Genomic DNA, 27592 nt, shown 5'->3' on the forward strand with positions numbered 1-27592 from the left:
AACTTCCTCGACTTTGTCCGCAGGTCATAGTTGGACGAACCGTCATTTTGTCAACGTTTTGCTCACAATCCTCCGTTTTCCGTTTATCGCACATCGCGTGGGTGATCCTCTCGCTAACAATGGGAATTTACACGTAGCGAACCCGACTCACAGTGAACTTTACGGCTCCGCGTATTCGCCAGCTGCTCCCAATGCACAATGTGTGCCAAAATCGTTGTTGGTGGTGGGGGCGGGGGTTCAGTCGTCGGAGAATAGCTGCAGGTGGGAACGCAGGTATGCAAGCGCTTTGCGGTGCACAGTCTGCCCTAAATTGTATAACCCCTGACCTCGTAGGTACGGATAACTAACGCCTCTCCGGGCAACTAGATACTAACTAGATCTCCGACGTCATATCTCACAGTGTTGCAACCAACCGGTCTCGGGTTGCAAGGGAATACAATTCTCAGCTGATACGTTATACAGCTGCCTCTCTACGCAATCTGCGCGACACAGATATCGCAATCGTCAGCGTTATCCGATATCTCAATACCTCGTTGCTCAACTCCAGTTCAGACTCTGATTTCTGGATTAAAGCGTCATAGAACGTGCTCTTGACTGATGAAAACGAGATTCTTTGATCGTTGAGATTATCACACCGTGTTATCTTTATCAATGGAAGAAAGCGCACGGAATATTCTAGGCGCGAATTGAGCTTTGCACGTGCGGCTGCAGATCCTATTTGAATATTTTTCACCCTCGCTAAAAATTGATGCCCCTCAAATTCGGTTATCTCGTGCGGTCACCCGCTCAGGTGCCGCTCTCGATGGTGGAATTTAACCATATCGGAGCACTGTACCGGTGTTTCGCTTCCCCGTCGTATCGGGCTGGGTTGCTTTACGCCACGCAGCCCTGGCACGCGAGAATCCTCGTATGTTTCATCGAGCGCCGTTTCAGGAGCGGAGTATGTCACGTTAATCGAGTTACCGTTCGTGTGTCCACTTTGCGGCAGACGCTGCGTTTCGGTGTTTAAGTTTTGAATGGAGCTTTCAAGGGCGGCGGTGCCTTGTTCTCAGAAATCGCAACCAAATCACTGTAATATATTTTTATTCATCATTGGTTGTGTCGTTGGTTGGATAAGCCGACATCGACTTTACACTCGAAGAATCTTTCTTGACCTCACATTGAAGATGGGCGAGCAATACTATATTCGTATTCATTTTCAATCATCGATACAATGCATATGAAGACATCGACATGCACAGCTGGTGTGTACCGGTAGTATCGGGAAAGCACCATTCTAATTATACATTTGTCGAAATTCGAGGAAATTTCGAGGGCACGATATTTCTTTCCATCTCACGGTCTACAAGTAGCTTTGAAGTTAGTTTTATGCTTTGATCAGAGTTTGTCGCGGGAGGGGGAGGGGGGCCTGTGCCAGCGAGATTAAGTTTTCATTTAACCGAAAAGACAATGCGGCCACGCAATGATAAAACTCGTCTTCTGCGAGAATTTCCCCGTATAATTTATGCCCGTGATGTCGCCCGCTAAAATTGTACGAGTGTTAAAAACGTCTCGACGTTGATCGTTTGTCTGTAATCAGCTTTGAACCTGACTAGACACGCCTTGGTTTCTGTAGTCTTTTGATCAGATCCTCTGCCGAAGTACCACGAAAACGTGAGAATATTTTTCTTTACCAGAAAAAAAAATCACCGTCAAAGCTTGAGCAGCTATGTTGAAATCATTCACCTTCTGGGTAAGCACGCGTGATGTATGACCATTCAGTAAAATTGTGATCTACGTATAACCGAAAATTTATCGTGTAGACATTTCAAGATATTAAAGTCGTTCGCGGGGTATATCCATCTTTGTCAGAAATTCAGAATATACAACTGTAACCAGCAGCATCCCTGACGCTATCAGAACGAGTGCTAACATAATTGTAATGTTTACGTTTCCAGAATTTATACGTGACACAATTAAGCTAGCCTAATTAGCAAATATAATACAACGATTTACTGACATTCAACGAATTATGAGATATCCGTTGACATCCCTTGCGAACATTGTGCATTACGACAACGCGAACATTTGGATACAATATCTTTAAGGTTATCAATATCACTTAGAATTTAGGTATTCCCTTTTCGAGACTTAAGAGATTAGATAATTGCAGATTTATGCTTCGTATTTGAAAATATATACATCGTTTAAAAGCCAATTAGAGCTCAGAGTTAGGATCAATTGATGCCGTTGAGTGATTCTAGCGGATCATCTACGTCAGAGAACGAATAAGCCTCCGGATGGTCAAATTTCCGCAGCATGCTATCACGTAGTAGATATATCATGATACCCGATCGTAAGTTTAGCAAAGATAAAATACGTCTGCACATTTGCGTGATCTGATAAAAATTTCGAATCACTTCGTTATAGCTTCACGGTTAATAAAACCGATTTATCAATTGAAAACTCCAATTATCGGAACGTTTCTGTTACAAAAGTATCGATGGTAAATATATTTATTAAAAGTCCATACGTATAAATATCAGATTGTTCTTTGTACATTTAATTTCCCAAGAACGGTTCGGAGTATTTGGATGTTCGATGTATTCTCGATACTTGCTATTCCGTCAAAGAACCGTGTAATTTGTAATTTTTTGTTAGCAAACTGTAACGAGCAGTAAAATCTCTCGGAATCAGCTAGGAAACTAACGATATTTGAGGAATATTTATGCCGGATAAAAATCTCAGGTACGTAATGCAATTAACGCGCTAATGATCGACACGTCGACGAAACGAAGATCGATCGTTGTTTGCATCCGATAATAACGTGGGTGTTTCCCATGCGATCGTAGGAAATGAGACGCAAAGTCAATGAGTGAGACGATCGGATCTGGACGTTTTATATGACTGATTTGTTCGGTCTAGCGGAAAGTCAGATGCGACAGGGAGAAATACGTGAGGCCGAGTCGAGTGGAAACCAGAGATTTGATCGGACAAGTTAATTTATTATACACGAACCTCGTTCTTCTCGGTCTCCAATTCCTACCAACTTGAGCGTCACCTTTAGTCGATAAGGTAATTCATATTCCTGCACAATCGCGCGTATCCATCATTATCGCAGACCTTTCCTTTCGATTCGAGAACGAGAAAATTGGCGAGGAAAATTACCCCAATTACCTTGTAATATACTATAATTTCGTGAATTCATTGTCACCGTCAGCGCGACATTGTCTTGGCCCGTTTATTTTTGCAAGAGTGTTGAAAGCAACACCCTGTAAAATTGCTGTTTGAACGACTATGTAGTCGTAACAAATCCACACGCTAAAGTCTTAGTGGTTCTCATATTTACCGCGCCTATAGCTAGCGTGTATTTACAATGCACATTGTACACATACGGGGACGTCGATCCCCTTGGGAGCACTACGGCTATCTTTATGGGGTAATTCCTGTACACGGCTGTTGAAAGATGCCAGTGCTGCAGAACTCGCCGCATGGTACATTCAACGACCCACTGAGCGGCTTCCAGGCACATTTCTTAACAGCCTTGAGCTCACAATTTCTTGATTTTACATTTGCGCGTGTGGTTTATTTAATAAAAAGAAAATGACGTAGAAAAAATACCGTACAGAACTTTGTATATCTAATCGCGAACTGAGGCGTTTAACTCGGTACGCATGGCCTCGATCCTTTGAATCGCGAAGCCTTGTAGGTGTGAGGAATGCCTCCAAGTACTTATGGATACTGCGTTAAACGCAGTGAAACGCTTATAGATAGTCACTCTAGCTGTGACCTCGTACGAAAATTGAAATAAATACAGACAACTCATGGAGACTACTTGCAGATCCGAAAGCGATCGACGCACACGATAAGTTGTACGCCCCACCACTTTCACGGTGAGACGCAGACTTAAAGAAGTACTTTGCTCTTGGTTCTACAGAGTCAGTGAGGTTATACGCATTCCCGGCTACGCTGCAGCAAAGGGCACCCGGGAGACCAGAAGGATACAAAAGACCGCCTTCAAACCAACTCCTGCACAAGCTTGAAGAGAATGAAAGATGCATAGAAGCAGACCGCACTTACCGTCATGGGAGTCGTAAAGATAGATGATTTTCTTCCAGCCGTAGTACCGCACCGTGTCGATTATGGCCCGATGATAATCCGGCCGCATGCTTATCGCGTAATCCAAAAATCCCGACGACGGTGTCAGCACCTGAAATCAGTCACGCAATTTTAAACAAAACACATTGTATACGCTGTCTGATTAACGTGACATGTACTTTGATTTCGCGATTGAAAGTCGTGTAAGAAGCAGTAAGAAAGTTTACCTTTTCAGGGAACCAAGGCGTGACGAACGGCATCTGAAACGTATTGCTGTACGAGTGGAGAGTGTCGAACGAGTCCGGACTGACGGCGCCCAGCATGGAATAGACGCCTCTGCTGAACTGGTTGCATACTGGAATTAGGTGAAGAAAAACGCATTGCAATGACAAACCGGTGAGTTTACAAATTTGAGTGCCATTAGTATCTAATTGTAACTACACATGTAATATTTCAAGTGTTTACCGGCACGTGTTACTCAGATGTTCACGCAAGCCGATTTCAATAAGTAGGTAAATTATTGACGCTGATTTGACATTTATTTATTCGAGTGTTAATATCGCTATGCGGCAGCCCCGGTAGGGGGCTATCGATATAATTTGATCAAAGATATCCATGCTTTGTTCGTTCAACATGAGGGTAAGAAACAAAGTTAAAGAATGTAAAACAAAGCTTTGACGGAAAACAATCAATCGGAACAACATGGTATACTGTATATAAAGTATTTTAAGTTCGGCATATTGATTAGAGAGAAATCCGAGGTGGTGTCTTAGTAAGAATTGATTCCAATTGTTCAATTTTACTCGCTAAACTCACGCCAGGATCAGCCTCTAATCATTTTGTTTACCTCGCGTAGCGATTCTGTTCAACTATATCTAATCGCAATTATGTGGGGGCAATTATTGATGGATCTTTATTCGAGGAAGATTGAGATAGCATACCTAGATGGTAGCACAGATGACCGAAAGGGAGTATATTGCGTTACTACCGAGACGTTCTACGGCTAGCACAAGAGAGCACAGTGGCTATGTCCAACTTGTCTCGACGGAGGAATCTGCAATCCCTGGGATTTCGTTAGGAACTCTAACTCCATCGATGTCGGGCGAAGGCCCCAAGATGACTGCTGGCACGGGGAAAACTTGTGTTGGCAATAAAACTAAAATAAAAGTTTCCCAGGGATATAGGGAAGGGTGAACTTTCCACCGATTCTGCACCACCTAGATAGCTATGGAAACAGGGCGAAGAGGGGCGAGCGAGAGGGGGAGTACGAGGGGGATTCAACTAAGGGAGAAAGACAATCTTGCATGAACCGATAGCAAGTGCCTCCTCGTCCCCATTTCCATTTTACCGTTCGTTCCCGATGCCCTTTGGGGAGGAGAGAAAAGAACGACTAACAGCCTCGCGTATCGTTCAGCCAATTCGAAAAGAGAGGAGAACAATTATGCTAATTAAATCTGAAGTTGGTTCGTTACTGCAATACTCGTCGCGTGTAACCGTGCATCTGTATAAACGACAACAAGTGTAATTTTATAAACTTTTTCACTTTACCTCGACAGAACTCGATTACTCAAAGTAATAAAAATGTAAATTAAAATAACTCGATTCGGATGATCGATTCCCCGCGATGGCTACCGGCTAAAGTTTCGGCAAAAACACGATGTGCATACATCGCTACACCGTTTCATTATCGCCTTCGCTATTTTCGTTCAGCGTTCCAATCAATTTCCGTTAACGATAGTCATGTACAGCGTAGAAATTATTCTTCCCAACAAAATTCAAAAAGGATTCCAATAACCGTGATCCTGATGAATTTTCCAAACAATTCCTACAAATTTTTCATTCCATCACGGATGAGCAATCATTTGGCTAAAAGATCCGCAGTAGTTATAAAGTTCTCCGAAATGAAAGTCATTTGGAAACATTGTACCGAGTTGGTTGTATGGAAACGGCGAATGTATCCCCGTCGGAGGTTTATCGCGATGAAATAATCACCCCTCACACATGCATCGTACACGTTGCGTTGCATTTCGAGAGGGTTGCTCGTAGATACGGGTATGTATCCACCACCGGGGTTGTTGCTTGCTACTCGAGGAGGGAGAAGGTGCGAGTAACCTTATCCACTACCCGATAGCTGCTCCCGTACGTGGTCAGGGAGCAAACCAGCCGTGATGGGGTTGGTCCACGGTGGTACGAATACCTCCTGTACACAGTTCGAGGGGTGGTTGTGCTACACACTCGCAGAGGTCGAACAAGGACGCGTGCGATAGCGGCGAACTTGCCGGAAGTTAAATGGCTCGAGGAGGATGATAGTTTGCCCTCGGTTGGTCGCTTCATTCTTGGTAAATACAGACCGGCTGAGCGTCACTGACCCGCCAGGCTGTGATTACATTAGTCTCGGTATGTGGGGGGAAAAAATTAATTGAAATGTCAAAAAATCCCGACTCGAAGGGCTGGCAATCCGCGAATTGACGATTTAATTTAACGACGAAATCTTCCACTGCACGATTCCAACGATAAGCTCGATCATACGGGTAGAATCGATCGGTGTGTCACAACGATTTCGATTCCACGCACGATTTATAGCCTACGTAATGACCACGGCGCAATTAGCGCTCTACATTGTTTCAGATAATATTGTCATTTTAGTTGGCACCGGCTACAAACTTTGGCTATATACGTGCATTGTTGGCAAGGCACGGAATTTACTTTGCCTGCTATATTGCCCGTGTAATATCGGACGTTAACTTGGTTAGCTGTAGTATTGATAGAGCCGATAACTTGTGGACTGCGCGACAAATTTGCGCACCAACCGCGTGCAAACTTCATGCTTACTGCACTCGGTGAATACGCGGTAAAAGTGAAAAACTATGAAACAAAAATTTGCGTCGGGTTTATCGATCAGTTTGATTTTCCGCGTCAGATTCATTCCTCTTCTTGAATTGTTGCCCGATTATCGTCGCGGCCACCGCTCGAGTGAATACAGAGAATCCTGAGAGTTCTCCGGCGATGTTTTGCATATTTCGCAATATCGGATACGAAAAATGAAAGTAAAGCATGAAAAATTTAAATAAAGAGATGAGGCTGACCAAGGTGGACCAAGCGGGCCATACATCAACCTGACTGGCGTCCCCGGCAACCCTGGCGTGCCCCATTATGCTTATGAATATAAGTGCCCCCTTGAGCTCCACAATGAGCTCTCTCGTAACGTCTGTCCGCCTCTCTGTACGCCTGTTCGGTATGAAACTCGAATAAAACAACTTTCCGCCGGGCGAACGGGCATAAAAGAATAATTAAAATAAAGTAGTCCATGCATAATTGCTAAGGAATTTTCACGAGGATCATAACAATGCGTGCCACTGTCATCAGCGAGAATGCGTTGGCTTTTTCTGACGATATAAACGAAAAAAGAAATGAGGGATAAAAACGGGAGTTGGCAGGCATAAAAAGTGACAGAATAAAAGACGAAGAAATCCATAGACATCTCTCTCGTTTTCTATATCTCTCTTGGTACGCTTTCGGGATCCACGGTAACTGTAAAGCTGTGATTTCCCGTCGAGATTTCACAAGAAGAGCCGGGAGAACCGTATTAATACGCCAGGTGATGGAGATGCAATGAAAGAGTGAGCGAGCGAGACGGCAAAGGGGCGAACTGAAAAGCTACGCTGGATTAAAATTCCATTTATCTGGATGACGCCGTGAAGATTTCACTTTCAGACTGGCGCATTTTACTATTGGATCGATGAATCGCCGAGAGTTTTTCGACCCCCGTGTCTCAGCGAAGACTCTTTCGCCGGCCGTATACGGGTAGGTAGCTCAAAATCGACAAGTGAGAATCTTTTATTGTATTCCCCCTCACTCTTCTCACTATTCTTATCACCGTTCAATTCTCTGCTAGATATGCAAATGAGCATCAGGAAAGAGTGTGTACAATTGTGCGTATGCATGTCGCAAAATCCCATGAACCACTTCGCTGCAGTTTGTTTATGTTATCGATCCACGATCTGCAATCCTCGTTACACATCTGTCGTTCTTGTTTCAATTATCGTAAGAGAAACAGGATCTAAACGCATATTTCTTTTCTCATTTCGTTCGGTTTATTTCCTTAAATTTACTCAGCAGAGTCCCTCGTCGTGTCCTCAATCTCAGATGTACGTAGATCGACATAATTTCGTTCACAATCAGATATTTGACACGTGTTTCACATCAATCCTACTTCGAAGATCTGAAAAGATGAATTGGCTCCTATTCCGTGTACAGACGTATCTCAAATATCTGTATGCGTGATTATTCGCTTTTCCCAGGTGATGCGAAACAGGGAATTTCATTGGCTGGAGTCTACGCCTCTGACTTGGAAGTAGGTACATCACATCCTACACTGCAAACTCAACTTTCGTCCGGCGTTCGGCGTGATCGCCCGAAAGATTTTCACATCCTCTTTACAGGGGAGGGAAAATGACGCGTTTCCATCTCCTTCTGCTCCCAGAAATCCCACAAAAAATGGCATGAACCTGACAGTACTTGGCGCGGTAGACGTTCAGGAGCGACCGAGAGACGGGTCACACGGTAAAGAAGACAGGTCCTTAAAAAGGACGTCGTGATCCTGATGGAGGGTCCTCGCCCCGCAAAGAATACAAAAATATATCCGCCCCCGGGAGAGCCAAGGTTTTTCGAAAATTCATAACTAAGTGGGGTGTGTGCCCATATACGATATATGTATACATTCACACTTCCAAAACTCAGTCCCAAGAGCCTTTTGTTGCTTTAGGATCTTATCCGAGAAACGAACCAAATTACAGTACCGTTCAACGATATTCGCAAGAATCACTTTCGGGCACGTTTTTATTCCCCGTCAGATCGGCAGGTGTTGTGAAAAAATAAGTATCAAAAACGCATCTGCGCATAACATCGCAGACTTTGTAATTTGACCAAACTTACAATGACCGACAGTTCGAAACGTACGGTTGAAAAAAATCTTGTACGGTGGGTATTCCTGTGATAATAATTGCAGATATTGATTGGTCACGTGCGGTTGAACGCAATGCAGTGAAGTATGAGCTCCAGACTAGGATAAGGGAATGCAAATGACCATTGATATGGCTGTAATATTTTGTCATAAATATCCGTTCGAAGTGAGATATGAAAAAAAGGGCGTCGGAAACTGAATCCCTCTGGAGTCGTTAATCCGATCGTTGAATACTTTGACATCGGTTACACGCGTTGCACCAGAGCGATACGATATCCTTTCGCCCGAAGGACACAGCGTGTAAAGTTTCTTCTTTTTTCACAAATACGGCGTTAAAGTTATCAAGAAGGGAAACAACTTGAAAAATTCAATTATTATCTCCTTCGGCGGTTGGATAAAATTTCCAAACAACGCGCAGTGACCTTTTTTCGCGCATCGCCTCGCAGACCGCGGGCTTTCAGCTTCTCGAATGGCACGTCGTGCGCGTAAATTGATGCCAAATTCGTTCATTTCAAACCCGGCGACGTAAAGCAACAGAGATGATTCTACTGCGGCTCGGGTTACACTGCATCGAGCTTCCCGCCACCCACACACACACACACACACACACAGATAGGTGTGAGGCGAACTCGGGGCGCAGCAATTCGTATATGGACGATTTATTCCAACGCCGTTTGAATTTCGTTCTTATATATGTATACCTAGAGAGGGTGAAGCCACCCCCTTCGACCCGGGAGTGCGAGAACAAATAGAGAAGTGCACCGGCGGATTGAAGGAGCTGCCTCGCTTCTCTTATCACGGGAAGAGTTTTCCTCCTTTGCGAGACTCGCGAGGCGGTTGCAGCGCATTCGAAGCAGCAACACCCGGAGGTACAGGTATATGTATACGTGTAGGTACCTTATACTGCAGTGTACGAGGCGAGAAATAGTCGGCGGCTTTGTCGGGGCGCAATGGCCGTGAAAACGAGCTCCTTATAAAAATGGCGCGGGGACGAAGAAAAGGAGGAAAAACGAAATGACAAATATTAGGAGACCACACGGGAGCCGGGTTAAGTTACTCGAGGTGGAGGGCTTACGACGGCCTCTCGACGCCGCTCGACGGTTTTCCACCGACACCCTGATGGCGTTTCTCTGTTTATCCGGTTTAACCTCTGCCTTTTCAGCCACGATGCCATTGAGCCAGTTTCATACCTTTAAAATTCCTTCAACCCGGCTGCACTTCTCCGTATCGCGCATAAAGGAAACGAAATGAAATTTAAGGAAGAAAAAAAAAAAAACGAACGGAGAACGAACGGCAGGAAAACCTGAAAGTAATTCAACATTTTCCACGGTAGCGTCGCTGCAGCCGTGTAGCCGTATTAACTTTGGCGAGTACAAAATAAAAGAACTCTGACTGCGGTTACGCGCGGAGACAGTAAATTAGATGAAAAGAAGAGGAAAATCCGGAAATAAATTGTATACGGTACATGCTTGGGTATACAGCAACAACAATTGATTCAGCCGAAAATGCAGCTGCCTCGAAAACTTTGCGGACGAGAAACACGGAAAACTTCCTGCTCATTTCAACTGCGCATTCCGCATAGGGATATATTTATTTTTTTTCTTTCCCCCCTTTTTTTCGTTTTTCTCTGTCTCTTCTTTTTTATAGTTAGGAGCCTGTTTACTGCAATCTCGTATCGTCGCGTTCGTGGTACTAGATTTTTGAATGGGATTGCATTCGCATATTTGGCCGAAATATACACTTCTATTTACTGCCGTATTTCTCTGCATTTTCATAAGTTCAGTGGAAAAAGTGTAGGAAACTTTGATACGAACGTAATCACAAGCAGAAAAATTAGAAGACGAAAAAATGAACGAGGTAAAAAATAAAAATCCCGACTTCATCCAACTCGTGGTGGCCGCACGCAATTCTAACTCAAACACGTTCTAACGCACCTCAACTTTTCCAATTTATTTCGTTCGGTACACGTATAACGGGGTTCCTTTTTTTATTGTCATTCCTTTATTTTTATTAGAAACAAGGTGCCAATTTTTTGATTGAAATTTCAAATAACCATTGCCTTTTATGAACCAGTTTTATTCAAGCTTCTAATCTATTGATCCTATTGTGAAAATGAACGGTCAGCCTAGGAAGGATCGAACACTGCGACAATGGCTTTTGTTTGGTTACCGTTACAATTGAAAGAACGGCTAGCCATTAGCTGCAGTCCGGCGTTGGAAACGAGATAGTTTTTTCGACGAAGTATCAGGGCAGGAAAACCCGTCATCCGTATTTCAAAGATACGGACAAAAAAAAAAGAAGGGGAAAATAATTCGAGAAAAATTCCCCGCCGTATAACACATTAGAGGCGGAATCTATCCGATAAAAATATGCAGGGAACAACCGAAGCGTGAACGGACTTCATGTACGATATAATTAGAATTTGAAAATCAAATCAACTTTTGCTGGATTGTAAAAAGAATTATAAGAGAGCCAACCGCAAATCTTTACTGCCTGGGGTTAAAACGTTATCATTCATATGTATAGTATGTGTATATATATATATATATATATATATGCATACGTAATCGCCGTTATTCGGTGCAGGGGTGAAATATATTCTGTAACGAATGACCCGATTCAACGATGAGAATAGGAAAACAAAGAGGATTCAAATTTAAATTCAAATACGTACCCCGATTCATTAAATCTTTTCAAGATCGAGCTGCGTGAAATACGCCGCGTATGTCAGCCGCAGACATTTTGGGGATAAAAATTTTATACCGTGGCGGACACGCGGACGTGTCGTCCCTGTTTGTCTGGCGTCCCTGAACCGCGAGAATATACACTGGCGAATATCCTGAAGGTAATCCTTCAGGATGTATCTGCACGTATAAATATATATACATATATATATATATATGTATGTACAAGGTATATAACCCTGGTTTGATTCACGGAGAAATTCAAGGGGTCCTCAGTCGGCTGATTAGGTTGCGGCGAAGCAGCTTGCAAGCTCTGCGGCCGCGACGATGTCCGGCTAGAACGGGGGTGGATTTCTGGCCAAAGGGGCGAACTTGTAAAGGAAAGGGATAAGGGACAAACCAAGCTCTAATTCCGCAGACCTCAATTCAAGTCGTGCCCAACCCTTGGCAGTAATAGGGAGCTGCTGCTTAACCCTGCAGCCTTCGCGTTGTTCGCAGGGAAGGACGATTACGTCTCGCGGAAAGCAAACGGTATACCTGTACATACCTATGTATGTACATCCCGACTAAGACTCGATACGGCCGAACTGTGTGTACCTACCATTGTCAAAATTTGCTCCCGCCGAGAAATACGCGTTAATGAACCGCCACGCCGCAGCTTAAAGTCCGTTCGCCGGAGAATTTCACCCTCCGAGAACGTAGCCGGCGTATTAGTAAAAGCCCGCAATCAACGATGATCTAACGAATGCAGGCAAGTATAAATTGCAAAAGTGGAACTCTACCGCAGAGTGACTTTAAGCGCGACGGGTGATATTCGATTCCTCAGTTCACAACGAGGTTACGTTATTCCCTTCAGCTTGGCGGCTTCCCCCCGGCTTCTCTTATCCTTTGATTCTTTCGCCGTCGCGTCCCCGGCCTTGTCTTCCCAAAGGGACAAGATTGGATTTGTTGGCTCACCCGTGCAAAGGACTTTACATCTTGGCGACCGACGAGATCACACGTCCCGTGCCTCGCCACCTCGGTAGGATAGCGGGAAATGCATAAACTCAAAGGCGAGATTCTGTCTCACGTTCTCTGGACCCGGGATCAATCGGCGAACTCGAGGAAATTGGAAGTTAGCCATCCCCGTGAAAAGCCCTTCTTTTCCCCCCCGCAATGCCTACCTTCGAGGAGTGATGCGGGCCAAGTGCAGGCGGGCCTTTTTGCCGCGCGAGCGAATAAGAAAATTGAAAAAATAATAAGGCTATGGGAAAATATACACGCCGCGATACGAGCTGTCTCGTCGATACGTTTTTCTTCCGTACAACAGTAGCTGGTATACCTGAGAAATTTTCGAGTCTCTTGAGCTTGTATGTTTCACTTTTCTTTTTTTTTTTTCTTTTTTTTCTCACCAAAAGATACAAATATCCTCAATAACGATTCGCCGCATCTTAAATCCTTCGGGTTGGGACAATGAATGTCTGAAATTAGTCCGCGAGTTCCCCGCAACAATATACTTTTTCGTTATCGTTGCCGAACGCCTCTCACACGAAGTCGAGCCGGAATGAATGCGGAACGTGGGCAACGGTGCGGCGCGGGACGCGAGTGTCAGGCCGAGACTAATCAGACGGCGGGGGAGGACGAGGGGCGCGAGGAAGGTCCTTCCAATAGGATTAACCCTCGTCCGGTTAATCCTTTTATTGGGGCGGAAATCCTGTCACGGGACACGAAAGGGCCGCGAGAACCCCGATCGGCCTTCCCGGACCCACCGATTTCAAAAGAGATTGCAATCTCCTAAACGGCAACCGATGCGTGCCCCGCTATATTTCCACCTCTAGATCCAACTGTTCGTTAGCGTTGTTGATCACCCGAAACGAGATTCAACGCCGCCTGTGTATCTTCCGGTCACCGAAAGCTCGACGCGCTCGACACTATTGCCTTCCAGGAAAAGCCGAATCATCGATACATCGACAATTTCTACAATTAATATTGTTAAAAAAGGTTAAATCACCCGTTTTGTCCCACTTTTCTGATCTAGTAGTCAGCATAGATAAAAGCAAAGAGATGAGTAAGGTTGCTGCGTTAACCAACATTGTTGTAAAAACAGTCTTGTTTCAGACTTTAAGCTGTTTCCCGCGCATTTCCCGATAAAAACATTTTTTTCCATCTATTAATTTCGCTGACTGTTAATTCGCAATTTATTCTGTAAAGCCCAGATTTTTAGATTTATTGGCAGAAGTGGGTTTTTTGAGCTGTGCAAGTGAATCGATTCGGTGCGCGATTTCGAACATGAGTATCAGCAGAAATACTCGCTCTCGGGTTTCGTTCCGATCCGATCGTTACAATATTCCCATCGAGAATTGGATATCAAGCTTTCACGCGTCTCACGGATTCCAAGTTCTACTTCATTGCTTGAACGAAGAGTTTTATATAAAACTCATAGCCAAAGCTCAAAGTTTGAACACGTCTAAATACTCCTTCACAGAAGGCTCCTGGTACAGTACAGCTCCGAATTCGCATAATTACCAGTGTCCAAATTTCGTATCATCTATACGCGTCCGTTGGTTTGCGGATACCGTGAATCCCGGATTTTGGAGAGGGCGGGATACCATTAGCATTATTAAAAGCCTCTCAGTCTTGCAACGCTCGGTGAGCAGGAGACATTTTTAGGCTCCGGTCGAGAGAAGAGGGGAAAAAACACCTTTACTTGGTGGTAACTGCTGGTTGGCACATCTCTTTATACTCGAAATGTTGTTTCGCGACTGGTGAAACTCCGCGATGCTCGAAAAGGGATGAAGGTATTTGTTTTTTTGTTCTTTTTTTTTTGTTTTATTTCAAACCGCTTCTCGCGACAGGAACTTTCTCGCCAAGTTTTAATTTGCCTCTCGTTCAAACGGGGGTTAGACACAGGGGGAGCAGCGAAAGAAACGGAATAAAAGGTAGCAGGCGAAAAGAGGCAAAGAAAGAAGAAGAAGAATAAGATCAGTAAGATGCGAAGTACCTCATGTCGGTGCCGTTTTTTCATGATGAAAACTTTTCCCTCGCGTTGTTTCGCCCTTGCTCTCATTTTGCAGCGCAGCCCTTTTTTCATTCATTCCGCACAATCGGCGTAACTCACAAGTAGTAGAGTATCACACCTCCGGATCACAGGCTCTACCGAATACTTCTAGGGCTGTTTCTTTGACCCAAAATATAGAGTTTCTGACGCATAGTTCCATCCATTGGGCCGTCCTTCGCTCAATTAACAGTATATCAAGCTGTCGAAAATTCTTGGTTTATACTTAACCATGATTCTGAAATAACAATAATTCATCCGTTCACACCTCAATCTATGAGAACTTGTCATCGAAACTTTAAGAGAGGACAATGTAAATTAACATTTCAGGGAAAAATACACAACAGTTTTTGTTCATTAGGACTATCCACTCGTTAAACTGCTGATATAATCAATTTCAGACGCAGCAAAGAACGGTCCAACGAACGAATTTACACATCAGATGCTCCGTATTTTGAGGCATAGAGACACCCCCTCAAATTTCAGCAGACTCTGTGATCCGAAGGTTTGACACTCTCCCTGTTAGCACAGACCACGTCGAACGTTCCTGTGCTGTTCGAGTTTTCTCCGTGCTCGTTTTTCCCGCTCGTGTACTACTATATCATCCAGTGAACAGAAGCAAAGACAAAGTGCTTGTCAATAAAACGGTCGATTACCTAATCGCGACGAAAAGAATTCGACGTCATAAGCGGGGTTGAATTCCGGTGGCGTATGACAGGAATGAAGATAAATTCGTCACGCGTGTTATACCCGCGAGATTGACTCCAGCTTCCAATTATGCAAGGACGAAGGACGAGTTCCGAGGGCAAGCGTGATCTCAGATTTTGCGCATTACTGCAGCTACTTCGCGATTCTCGGCGAAACGACGCTCGGCTCGGCTCGGATTGACTCTGCAATACTTTTATTGGCGGGTAGGGCGGTGAATTTATTCAACCCATTCTCAGCCCGAAGCTGCTGCTTCCTCGAGAGTCGAAATGCCGGGGAAACTTCTCGACTTGTCAGTCTCGTATTGTCCCACGCTGCGGCCTTACCACATTTGCATTCTCACTCAGTTGCCTTATCTCAAGTTAGTAGCGCAGTTTTAGAGCTCACCGAAGTGGGAAAATCAGTACCGAGCATTTTGGCGAGGAGCAGCGTGACTCCGCGAACTCATGCGGGTAGTTCTCGGTGAGGAGGAACTTGTCGTCCTGAGTAACAGACAGAGTGGCGGGAAATACTTCTTGCCTTCGAGGAGGCTGAAGGAAAATACGATCAAATAAATATGACCCGGAAAAGGAGGAGGAAAATTGCATTTCTTTGAAATCCCGAGATAATGAGAGACGCTGCAGGGATAAGATTGCGGGAAAACAGAATGAGAATAGAACAGAATAGAATAGAATTTTATTACCATGGGACAGTGTCCTCTGGGTGGCATCATAAAGGTACATAATTCACAAAATAAATATACGAAAAAATTAAACAAAAAGTATATCCCACATAATATTGGAATAAATAGTACAGTTATATAGTATTCCATATTCGAAGGAATAAAAATAAACTGGAAACGCGTAAGTAATACCTCCTCGAAGAACAATTCGAAACGAAGAAGCACTAAATAGTGACACGAAAGAGAGAAAGAGAGAGGGAGATACAGGGAAGACTTGGAACGTCGGGGATGGAAAACAGCCATCTCTACACACTTGGTTTTCCGATTCCGGTAAAATTACGCTTTCCACTCTTCGCCTCGTTCTCCCACAACACGTTTCAGTAAATTACAAGTGCAACAATATACATCTGGGGAGCTCCTTCTGCTCCATGTATCGCCGCATACTTCCGACTTTAGCCAGCTAGCGCAGCACGCATTGCACCGAGCCCTCGGTTCATCTGACTGCAAGGGTCAGGGATGTAATTTTGCTTTCAGACGACAGTCGGAAAGGGAAGGACCCCGTATAATATCCACTTACTTTTTTTCCGTGGTTTGTTTTCCCCTTTTCTTTTCTCTGTTTCTCCCTCTCCCTCTCCCTCTCCCTCTCTCTCTCTCTCTCTCTGTCATCTTCATTTTATTATTTTTTTTATTTCTATTCTTTTTTATTCTTTCTTTGCTTTCCTTTTCACCGCTATACAGCCGAGCGATATTTCACAGCGTTTTGTTAACCTTTTTTCAGCGCGCTTCCGCGAAGGAATAAAAGTAATTTTACTTTCTAATAGCCAAGTCGTGGCGCTGGGAGTTTCCCCGCTGTCACTGCCGTCGTGGTACTTGATGTCGTGACATTCCCACGCGCAAAGCGCACTATCTATCTAACTACCCCTGTGAGACTATGCCGCATTATAACATCTGAGCGCAATTCCTCCCCACCTTTTCGTTCTCACCCGTTTTTGTATGCCATTTCTTTTTATCGCCATCAAAATGTCTGCTTTTCAAGTTGACGAAGTCGAGTACCTTCCTCGCTTTTCTGCTTTATACAGGATTGGGGTTGGTGGAATAGCTTTTGAGAAAGTTAACGACAGTCTATAAAATAAAAAAAAAAGTACGGGATGAATCTGCGCGAAGATTGTCATATATAATAGATCAATTAAACTATTCTAAGCTGACGGTTGAATTTTATATCAGACATAAGGAGAAAAGTTTCCGCTACAAGACAGGCAAAATGCAACTTCGACGCGAAGTGAAATGATTTCGAAGCTAAAGCAAGTGTACTCAAATTTTGTGAAACTCTGTCACGTAGGCGTCGGGGACGGTTTCATTGGGTAGTATGTACCTACGGGATTGTAAATTTGTAGACCAATTAACTTTAACGAGGAACTTATGAAAATGCAGGGAAAAACACTTTCGCGTAACAGAAGACCCCCCGATCCTCCCGGTCAGCCCTCAGCCAGCCTTAACCACCCTTTTCCACCGTTCCGCTGGCCATTTTCGGTACCGTCTACTACGCGTTACGGGCATGGCTGTGGAATTCAAGCATTGGAATTCACGTGGAGACATTCACGGGCAGTTCCTAATGACCGCGGACAAAAACCTCGCGAAGAAGAGACGAGGCCCTCAGGATCAAGAGCCATGAATACATAGCAGGGAGAACGACCCGGTTTATATTTAGGGGTGAGAGATGGAAGTTCTAATCACCAAGGAAATATGTCAATTAATATCGGGGAAAGGGGTCTCAAAATTGACCTTCGAGGAAAACGATATACTTTCATCACTTTCCGAACAACGATGAATCAATTCCATTGTCACCCAGCTACGGGCGAAAAGTAATACGAAACTCGAATTTCTCCCGAGCATTTTATGTTTCGGTACACTTGGTCTGTCAGCCAGTCCCCCTAATATCACTCTTGACGTTTGAAGTTGATACACTCACGAGATGTCTCAGTGGGCGGGCTGATTATCTCGGTTATTTGAAGAGAAACGTGTACATTCAGTAAACCTTGGAGAAACACGGGTATCTTATTCATTCTACAACGGAATGACGCGGTATCACGCACTGTTGGCTTCGTTTTGGCTTTGTCGGTGGTTATACACCGTGAACAAACTCGTACGTTTCTTTTTCGGTGAAGTAATCAAATAAGGCGAATAAAATTTGGCCAACTTAGGATCGTATATTTCAAGAGCCAATTATGCCGGACTTCGCCTTGGCCACAGCTCGATCCACGATTCCCTTACGTTTGTACAACTCGGAAATTGACTCGCTTTCAGGTACGTCGTCAACGGTTCTTATCATTACACCCCGTGCCTTTTTGGTCGGGTAGTTCGTTTTACGCCAAACTGTGATACATAGATCCGAACTCGGTCCCCGTTAATGTCGACGTTGAAACTATGCAACGAAGTATTTTTGGACGGCAGGATGGGGGGCCTGGCGATCCGTGACGGTACCCTCATCACGGCATTAACGGCGAGGTGTAATTTTAACGACGTGTAAAATATCTCGGATGGTAATAGGCCAGAAGCGCCATTGAGCCGACGATCAATTTTAAGTTCAACAAACGAGTTTCCAGTGACAAGCTTTTGGATTCTCGAAGGGTCTCGGCTGACAGCGAACGATGCAGTGAATAATAAATTGAATAATAGATCGCACGCCACGCCAAACTCTACACGGAATCCCGAAACAATACCCTCACGGTTCCTGTTTAGTGTAACGGAGTTTCGGCCCCCGAGTTAATGTACCGACCGTTTTTCACACAAGTTTGACGTCGAAAGCTGGACTATCGCGAACACCGCGCGTACAACGCGTTCCATGGCTTTTCCCTTGCGCTTTCGGAGTTTTGCCTAGGCGGAATAACAATAAGGGGCAAAGCGTGAGCGAGAAAAAGAGGGAGAAACGAGAAAGAGAAAGAGGACGGAAAGAGTAAGAAAGGGGGAGGAAAACCCGACGAGAGTCTTAAGCCGTTCTAATTAAAAGCAATGGAAATTGATCACTCCCTGAGAACTTTACAATCATCAATATTAATTACACCGTTCGACTACGTACAAATTTACAAAGTTCTCAAGAACCTCGGAGTTTGATCGGTTAGTCGAGCCACGGAATGTAGTTCAAGTCAAAAGCCGGTATAGCGGCTCAGTCGCGGGGCCCGGGAATAGCAGTGTTTGACTTTGGTTCCCGTTCCCTGTTTCTCTTAATTGAGGCCGGAGTTTGCCTTGTTGCGATTATTACTCAGCAATTCTCCCGCTCCAAACAGCTGACTCGAATTATTCATCCTCGCGATCGTCGTCGTCGCCGTCCCCGTATTATTTTCAAAGTCTTCACCCGCGGATCGATTTTCCAACTTTCTCTCAACTTTATACCGAAACGGAAACTGTTTGTCCCCGATTCATCCCCCCTAACTATCATTGCCAATCGGATTCTGGCGAAATATTGTAAGAAATTGGCGTATCAACGACGAGAGTCGGCTGCTTGCTTATCAAAGAACGTAATAAAATTTCTTTAACGCGGAAATAAGCCGAGGGATAAAAATAGACCTCTGTTTGACCGAGATACGGTGTACATGTAACGCTAACGATATTCTCCTCAGACTGTCCCGCCTCTGGCTCTATAACTGCACGGTTCGTCAACTTTCGTCTCTTTTCATCGGATCGTTATTACGTGCCACAGTCCCTCGACCTCGCCAGCCAGCCACCCTCCCCTCCTAGTTCCGCCGTATTTTTTCTTCCTTTTTTCTCCTTCTCACTTTTTCTTCTCCTTCTAGCGCGCCCCTCTTCACACACGACGTTCTCGAAGGGGTGAAGATTTTTAAGGGTGGCTCTCGCGGGTGCTGTTAGCTATGCGGTTCGCTTCCATGAACCCGAGGGCGCGGTACATCCGCACGTGTACGTATACGTATGCCTACGTATACGTATAAAATGGGGGCGGGTATCTACCGGTGGGTATTTGCGACGCAGACGGTACATAACTATCTACCCACCTAGCCAACTACCCGTGGCTACTTAGCAGCCTCTACGATGACAACCCTTGTCGTCCCAGCGCCTTCCGTCGTGTCGGTTGTCCTAACTAATATTAGGGCTTATGGAGAAGACGACGATGCGTCTGCTGAGTCAAGGTAGATCGGTCGCATCGTCGCTTTCTCACTCTTGCCATAGTTGTTAACGAACAAACTGTCTCTTCATTTATTGCGTTAGGCTTGGCAGTGTTGCAAATTTTACTCCACATTCGTCAAAGTTTACTGACTACGCGCGCTCGTATTCGAAAATCGTTCAATTTGTATTTTATCATTTTACTATTTCTCAAATGTTGGTTCAAATCCCAAAAGACCGTTTCGGTCGATTTAACGTTGGCTCATATTTTCCTCAGGTTCTTCTCATATTTATGAATTTTTCCCCGAACAACGGACCAAGAGTAAACTCTGCAATTAGAAAATATGTACACATGTGTGTCGCAGCTTGGCTTGCGTAGACGAATGTATGAATTTTCGTTTTATTCCTATTTTTTCCTTCATGTTTTTTATTATTCACTCCGCTGCTCCCGCCGTGAATTACTTTAGCGAAAGTATAATGAATTGAAACGAAACTCTGGAAAAGTGCGAGATGATTAAAAACTTGGAAATAACACGGAATGGCGTATCAGCTATTCTGTCGACCTAATTAAAAAGTTTAAATCGAAAACATAATATCCTTACTCCTCATCAATCCGTACACACCTACACACTACACGTCATATATTGTATTTCACATACATGTATACGACAATATGTATAACGCACGTATCTGGCGAGCGGCGCAAGGATAAGTAGCCGAAATACATTCTTGGTCCTCGGCTTAAGCTGCTGCCGCTACTGCTAAACTTTAACCAACTCATGGTTGGTAAGACAATGCGGAGGGATGTGCTACTGAGAAATGGCAATCGGAAATGACGCTTTGCCGGCTGGTGGCAGTACTTCCATGTAGCCATCCTCCATCCCCGACTCGAGTCTCTCCATCCACCCGTCATTGCATGGAACAAATAGCCTCCGTAGTTGAGGCTTCTCTGCAATGATGCTGTACGGCTCCTAGTTGGTGATAATCACTTACAGACAAAAGCTGCACTCCGAGATTTGATGGGCTTTGATAAATCCAACTCGTCGGTTACGCTACGCTGTAAACTATAGTTGTTAGCCGAAAGGGAATATTCCCACTCTATCTACTACAATGCCTTTGTGAAATCAGGAAACCTTGCTCCGGTTTCGTATCTCAATAGACGCACCGTAACAAACCACGATCATGATAATGAATCACGCGAATCCTGTTTCAAACTCTTTCGGCAATCAATTTCACTATCGGGATACCAAGAAACCAGACCGCTGTCGAGTTTTCAAACTATCAAAGTTAAAGTCACGGGTTCGAGAAAACTAATTCAAAGTGAAACGTACTGATTCGAATGAAACTGGTAGAATAACGTTAAATGTCGGTAATAATTTCTTGCTGCAATAGCTCATTTTTCCTCCTAAATTCACGGTTTTCAAACACCGTCGTAAAATATTCACACATTGTACGTGAACATTACGCGTGCGAATAGCACAAACTTCACGCTACTTTTCCAGAGTTTTTATCCCTGCAAACGAGCAAAGACTTTAGCTGCCCACAACATTCCCTTACAAACGCTGATACTTAAAGATAACCGAGATAAATATCTTGCAAGCAGTGAGAACATTTTTCAGTGTTCGACTGCAGTTTTACGCGTATGAAATTCACGGATTGGGGGTGTTGATTTGACGTTGTTGGTACTGCATGGAAATAGAACTGCGAAAAAAGTAATCGATGCGCCACGATTCAAGGAAAATTTATAACAATCCGCGGTATCTGTATTCCGGTGACATTGGAGTAGCGAGGTACCGATGGTTAAAGAATTCTAATCCTGGCTCTAAGGCTCGGATGAAAATTACTATCAGGATTCGTACGCCGAATCGGCTCAGCGAAATCACCCAGCGTCATATCCCAGCTCGAGTCTGTGAATGCGCGAAGCATTCAATAGTCAATGAAGTCGGTAAAGTCGATATGTAATTGCCCCTTGCAATGTAGGCGAATAAGAGCCGGAGTTCACCAGCTTATTCGAACCAAGGCAAGGGTGAGTCTTTCGCACGTCGAGGCAGCGGATAAACCGGCGTGAATCGAACCTCTGGATTCATCTCGCGTCTCTGCCCCCGACGGCGAGAGAGGTGGGCGATGCCGATGCCGAGGGGCGAGGGAGAGGAATGGCGAAGAAGGAAAGCCACCCCAGGGAGCCCTCGGCAGATTTATGCCACCCCTGGCCAGCGCTGCAACCTCTCGAGCTACCTTCGTACACATTTACCATCGAGCTTCGAATATTATACTGCTGTATATACGTGTGTGTAGCAAAAATGATGAATTGCGCCCACGCTGCACCGAGGAGTGGATGGTTTAAGCGACGCGGTCCTTTTCTTTCCATTTTTATACGTCGTTGTAATTCAGCTCGATCCGCGCATGATTCGGAATTTGGTTATCCGCTCCGTGACTTTGTCTCGGCATCGAATCCCCCCCCGAATACGATTCGGGGGTTCCAATTTTCTCACAAATGCGATCTTAACCAAGCTCCTTATTGATCTGCTGCATCGACTCCCGCTTCTTATTCTCTTTCGTGTTTTCGCGTGAAAAAGTGCGGTGATGGATGCGAGCAAAATGCATGAAATTTATCACCCCAGCTGACCTCAGTCTCGTTTTTCTGTCTAGCGGAACGTGTTCTATTATTTTTATTTATTTTCACACTTTTTTCTTTATGATTCTCGTGTATTTTCAGAGGCTGTTTACAGCCACGAAGCGTACCGGGACACTGAGGATTTTAATTACCAAGCGCGTATGTTGAAACAATGTAATTTTACTGTCACGACGAGGAAACGTTAACTAAATTATTTAGAACCAGATGACAATGAACACGAACGAGGAGATTCCGTGTAATTTTTCCTGGAATCCAAATTCACACGTATAATATCAGTTTTCACGTAGCAAAATTTCATCGGATAAATTACGAAAAATAAACTCCGCCACTGCCGGTATTCCGGAGGTAAACATTAGGCCGTCTTCGCTGTGTACGCACCACGATCAAGTACTGAACCGACAATTACAGCAAGCGGAAGTCCGTGCCGCGGAACGGACACCGAGCTTGTTGAATGCAACTGGTAATTGATAACACTGTAACGCAATAATCACTCGGTGGGCGGAAAGCGTGGCTTTTAGCCACAGGACTGTGTAGAGCGCAACACTGTTCAGGGCCGAGGAAACCATCGGACGACAGCTGGGTCAGAGGGGTGAGCTTTGCAGTTTCGCGTGGAGGATAATAGATTTGTCGCGGACCTCGGTTTGGCATAGGATTATAACGGAAGCCTTGATCTCAGCAAACCAGCCAGCATTAATACAATTAGTGCAGCTTTACTAAATGCCATACGGGCATCCGGCTTTTGGAATCAACCCAAACTCCGGTGGTGTACTTACGATTAACCCGACGTAGAACGATTCCGGCAAAGACCTGCGGCGAAAGAACTGCATCCTATAAGCTTGGTATCTCACGATTTTCTTTCTTGGTATGAGAATTCAGCGTCGAAAAATACATAGAAAACCTTTAAATGTAATTCGAGGCCAAAAAAAAAAAAACTTAATTGCGTGCGTGAAAGGGTTAAACAAATTCCACCTTACCGACTACACGCATGCATTCTGAGCACATTGTAAGCAAGAATTTCGGTATTGACTTGTAGAGACTATTATTCAGTGTTGATTCAACACTATCTGAAGTCAATCCAACATCTTAGGATACTGAACTTACGAACTGACAGCAAAAATTATTATGTATATAGGCCCACGCCAGTTTGTTAAGAGATTAAATCTTTAATTGGTACAGTACGTACTTAAGTCCGTCACTTGTAGCGATTGCCATCAGTTCATCGGAATCGAAGAGTACTTTTATACCAGTTAGCTTACATTTATGAATAAAAAATTCCTGCGCGCGTGCTTCTCGCTGTCAATGTGTATCGATTTATCTACCGTACAGCGATACCATCAGCACGTACCTAACATATTATTTGCGAACGATAGCTAATCGATGATATGTTTTATCGTGTAGAAGCGCCGTACAGGCCATCACTTGAGATAAACGAGACGTTAAATTGTGTCGGTACCGAGTTACCTACATCGCTCAGAAATTATATTCGTCGAATGAAAGAATCACAATTTCTAAAAACTGTCTGACTGCTCGATTGTAAAAATCGAATAATTCTATCCTGATATGAAATTTATCAAACGAACATCAATTCCTCGCCAATCTAACTTTCGTAATCTACGCTGGTACTTACATATCGTACATATTATTTAATCCAGATATACGAATGTTGTTTCAATCAGTCCAGAATTGGGTTATAAGTTATTTTGTAGCATCACGATCATGTTGCTATTCCTATCGCAAAAATGTTGCAGAAAAAAAATTCGACGGTTTCGTTAAACTTGAGTTTCAGTTACACGATGACGGTAAATCGCGGGTGATTATGAAAGAGTCAAAACCAGTATTAAGTTTCGACACCGCCTGTATCGAAAAATGAAATAATATACGAACTTGACATACTTGATACTATATTTCAAAATAGGTCATTCAACTTACTGAGATGCGACAATTTGAAGGCGTCCGCGGTGTTGATGACGTTGACAAACGCCTGCAGCTCGAACCGGCGTCCGGTGACGTTCTCGTTGTAGTTGAGCATGGCGAATTTGAACACAGATTGCACCTCGTCGTTACCCTGTTCGAATATGGCACCTGGAAATAGATAAATAACTTGACCAAACTCGACAGATACAAAGGCTTCGTTGCCTGAACAATATCCTTAATTAATTTCCGGCTCGCGTCAACGACGAGGAAAGTGTTGAGACCTGGACGTCAAACATGCCCTGCAAACTTTTGGGATAAGACGAGAAGAACTTTCTCGCTGAAAGTGACGGGCACATAGCGATGCGTACAAGTTTAAAATTAAACTTTCGCGTCTCGGGATGCAGCTGGATAGATGAAACTTGAAACATGCACCGAGTTCAACGCTCGGCGAAACGATACGGCTGCACTCAGTGTTTCGTAGCGATGACCGTGATACACAATTTGCATGAATAATCAACAAGTCTGCTGCAAAGACGGAGAGCGTGGAATATAAATTTGAATGAAAACTTCTCTCGCTCAGTTGAACATTCGTTGTCACCCTTACAGTACGACGACGGGCTGAACACGCCGATATCTTCTCACTTTAATATTAATGTTATGCACCGGCATGGATAGCATCGATTCAACGTGCGGAGTTCGCCGAAGCGGCTAGTTACTCAATTGGTCGGCGAACTCGTCCACAACGTGATCTCGTTTCGCGAGGTAGACTGGCGTTACCTGTAATGACGAGGCTTGAATATGGTTCAGTAGCAGGCAGTCAACATCGCAATGGACTGTGTAATTGCTGCAGTAATTCACTATGGCATCCGAATCAGTGTTACCGCGATTCCCGTTGTACCTATCTAACAAACCCAAATCCCTGCAGCATCGGTAATTGGATTCGACATCCTGGATTTATCTGAAAATAAATTATACAAATTCTAACTCATCGTAAGCGATTGCATTCAGTTAACCTTTGATACCATTTTTCACTGAATTTTTAAATGAGATCGTTTTTTTTCCTGTGCACGATTCATTAGTCAAACTACCGTGGAATTCTTGCCCGTTAAAACAAATACATGTGTTTCAGATTTCATCGATAATCTGCTTGACACGGAGGAGAGTGCTTGCAACGTGTAACAAGTTGAAGGTGTCAATATTAGTGAGATTGTCAACTATTTTAGTTATTTTGACCGTCAATCGGTGTGCAGTCAAGTTCCACGCAAGAAGTAACAAGTCCGTTGCAGAGACTGCGTGGGAGGATGAAATCTAAGAATTAGGCGAAGGTGCAGATTTCGGTAAGTTGACCAATTTTTATTCTAATCACGTCTGTGTCGCAAATCCTTCGGTAGCACGACGCAGACGAGTACGGTTCAATCCTCTTCCAAGTGCACGAGGCAGCGAAGCTTGTGAATACCGTAGTTATAGGGCGGTTAGCGCATCGTAAACGAAATGACCATGCCAGCGTGCAATGGATTTAATCGAAGCGGAGAAGAGAGACGAAGATGTCGAAGCGTTACTGGCAAACAATGCAGGCATTATTAAACGCCGTTAACAAAGCTTGCCAAAGGACCTCGTGTCCTATTCATACGTCCTTCACGAAAGCCTCGGTATAACGAGGGATTAGGTGTTGAGGCGAACGAGCGTGCAGGAGTGGTAAACTATTTGGAACTACATGAATATTGTACCTATACGTACGGGTGGCGGAAATTTTGCGGAAAACTGTATTAAGGCGTAGCGTAGCTTGTCGATAGGCAAGAACCCGCGATTCCGATTGCGAGGCGCAGTTTTCACGGAGAACCGTGTATATAACGCGTGTTGATGCGTGCGTGCAATGCGCTCACTGCAGACTATGCGACGTGCGATGTATCTTCGCGTATTCCGATACCTGCACAGATACTTTTCGATTCGGGAGGAATTCCGGACGCGGTTGACGGAGGCGAACATAGCGTGCCCGCGGGCCGCAAATTGCGTCCAGCAGGACGAACGGAGGCCGAAATCCAGATTCCGGAGAAAACGTAGCCCGGTATAAATAAAAAACACATAAAATACCGGAGGCCACGAGTGGACATATATAGATATATATATATATATATATATATATATATATATATATATTTATACGTGTACCTTCTTTGCTCGCGTTTACGATATACGTGACCACAATCCGTCCGTCGGCCACAACCTAATGGTTGCTTATATACCAACTTACAGGCGTGGGTCAGTGGCACGCGATTCAAATACCTATGCGACCTGTCCATTGTTTTTCATATTTTGATTTCTCCCTCTTCACCCTTGCAGGGTCGAATCCTACGATGATGAATTCGAAAAGACAACATCGGTTCTCCGCCAAGAAGGCGCATGCCGCATTCACAGTTCGATTTGTTTCGTTGAACAGTTTTATTTACAGCACGTAATAACGTGAAGCTGATCGTTGTTTCGTTATCGTTTTCGTTACTCGTATATTGTTGCAGGTATGGATGAGGGGAGTGTTTTTGACAAAATCGAGGAAGTCGATTTAGACCGTTACGACGAATCCCTCATGTTCGTTCAAGGCAATTAAACTTTGATCAACTTTGTTTAGCCTATTAAATAATTCATTCAACCTCGACACCAGGTTATAGTTCAGCACACGTTAAGGGGAGCTGTAAATTACGTACAGTGAAATTAATACGCCCCCCCCCCCCCCTAGGTCTTCGACAAAAAAATGTTGTAAACTCGGGCATGCTTTGAGCTTCGGGATTGATTAATATGAGAAGATGAT

General features: G+C 44.3%; 1 protein-coding gene and 1 long non-coding RNA gene across 3 annotated transcripts in view; one reads left to right on the forward strand and one right to left on the reverse strand.

The window, feature by feature from the left end:
- The window catches only part of LOC124297028 (glutamate receptor 1), a 161407-nt gene that overhangs the window by 38413 nt on the left and 95402 nt on the right, over positions 1–27592 (reverse strand). For both annotated transcript variants that reach the window (XM_046747592.1, XM_046747593.1), the window contains exons 2-4: positions 24805–24957; positions 4305–4432; positions 4060–4189 (exon numbers count right to left, since the gene is read on the reverse strand). In XM_046747592.1, coding sequence (XP_046603548.1) covers positions 4060–4189; positions 4305–4432; positions 24805–24957 — 411 coding nt within the window. The remainder of the gene's footprint in view (positions 1–4059; positions 4190–4304; positions 4433–24804; positions 24958–27592) is intronic.
- The window catches only part of LOC124297033 (uncharacterized), a 158929-nt gene that overhangs the window by 33174 nt on the left and 98163 nt on the right, over positions 1–27592 (forward strand). Inside the window, exons 3-4 of the long non-coding RNA XR_006906509.1 lie at positions 4313–4473; positions 25919–26126. This is a non-coding gene — a long non-coding RNA (uncharacterized LOC124297033). The remainder of the gene's footprint in view (positions 1–4312; positions 4474–25918; positions 26127–27592) is intronic.

Source organism: Neodiprion virginianus, chromosome 2 (assembly GCF_021901495.1).
Source record: "Neodiprion virginianus isolate iyNeoVirg1 chromosome 2, iyNeoVirg1.1, whole genome shotgun sequence".
In the NCBI taxonomy this organism is placed as follows: Eukaryota; Metazoa; Arthropoda; class Insecta; order Hymenoptera; family Diprionidae; genus Neodiprion; species Neodiprion virginianus.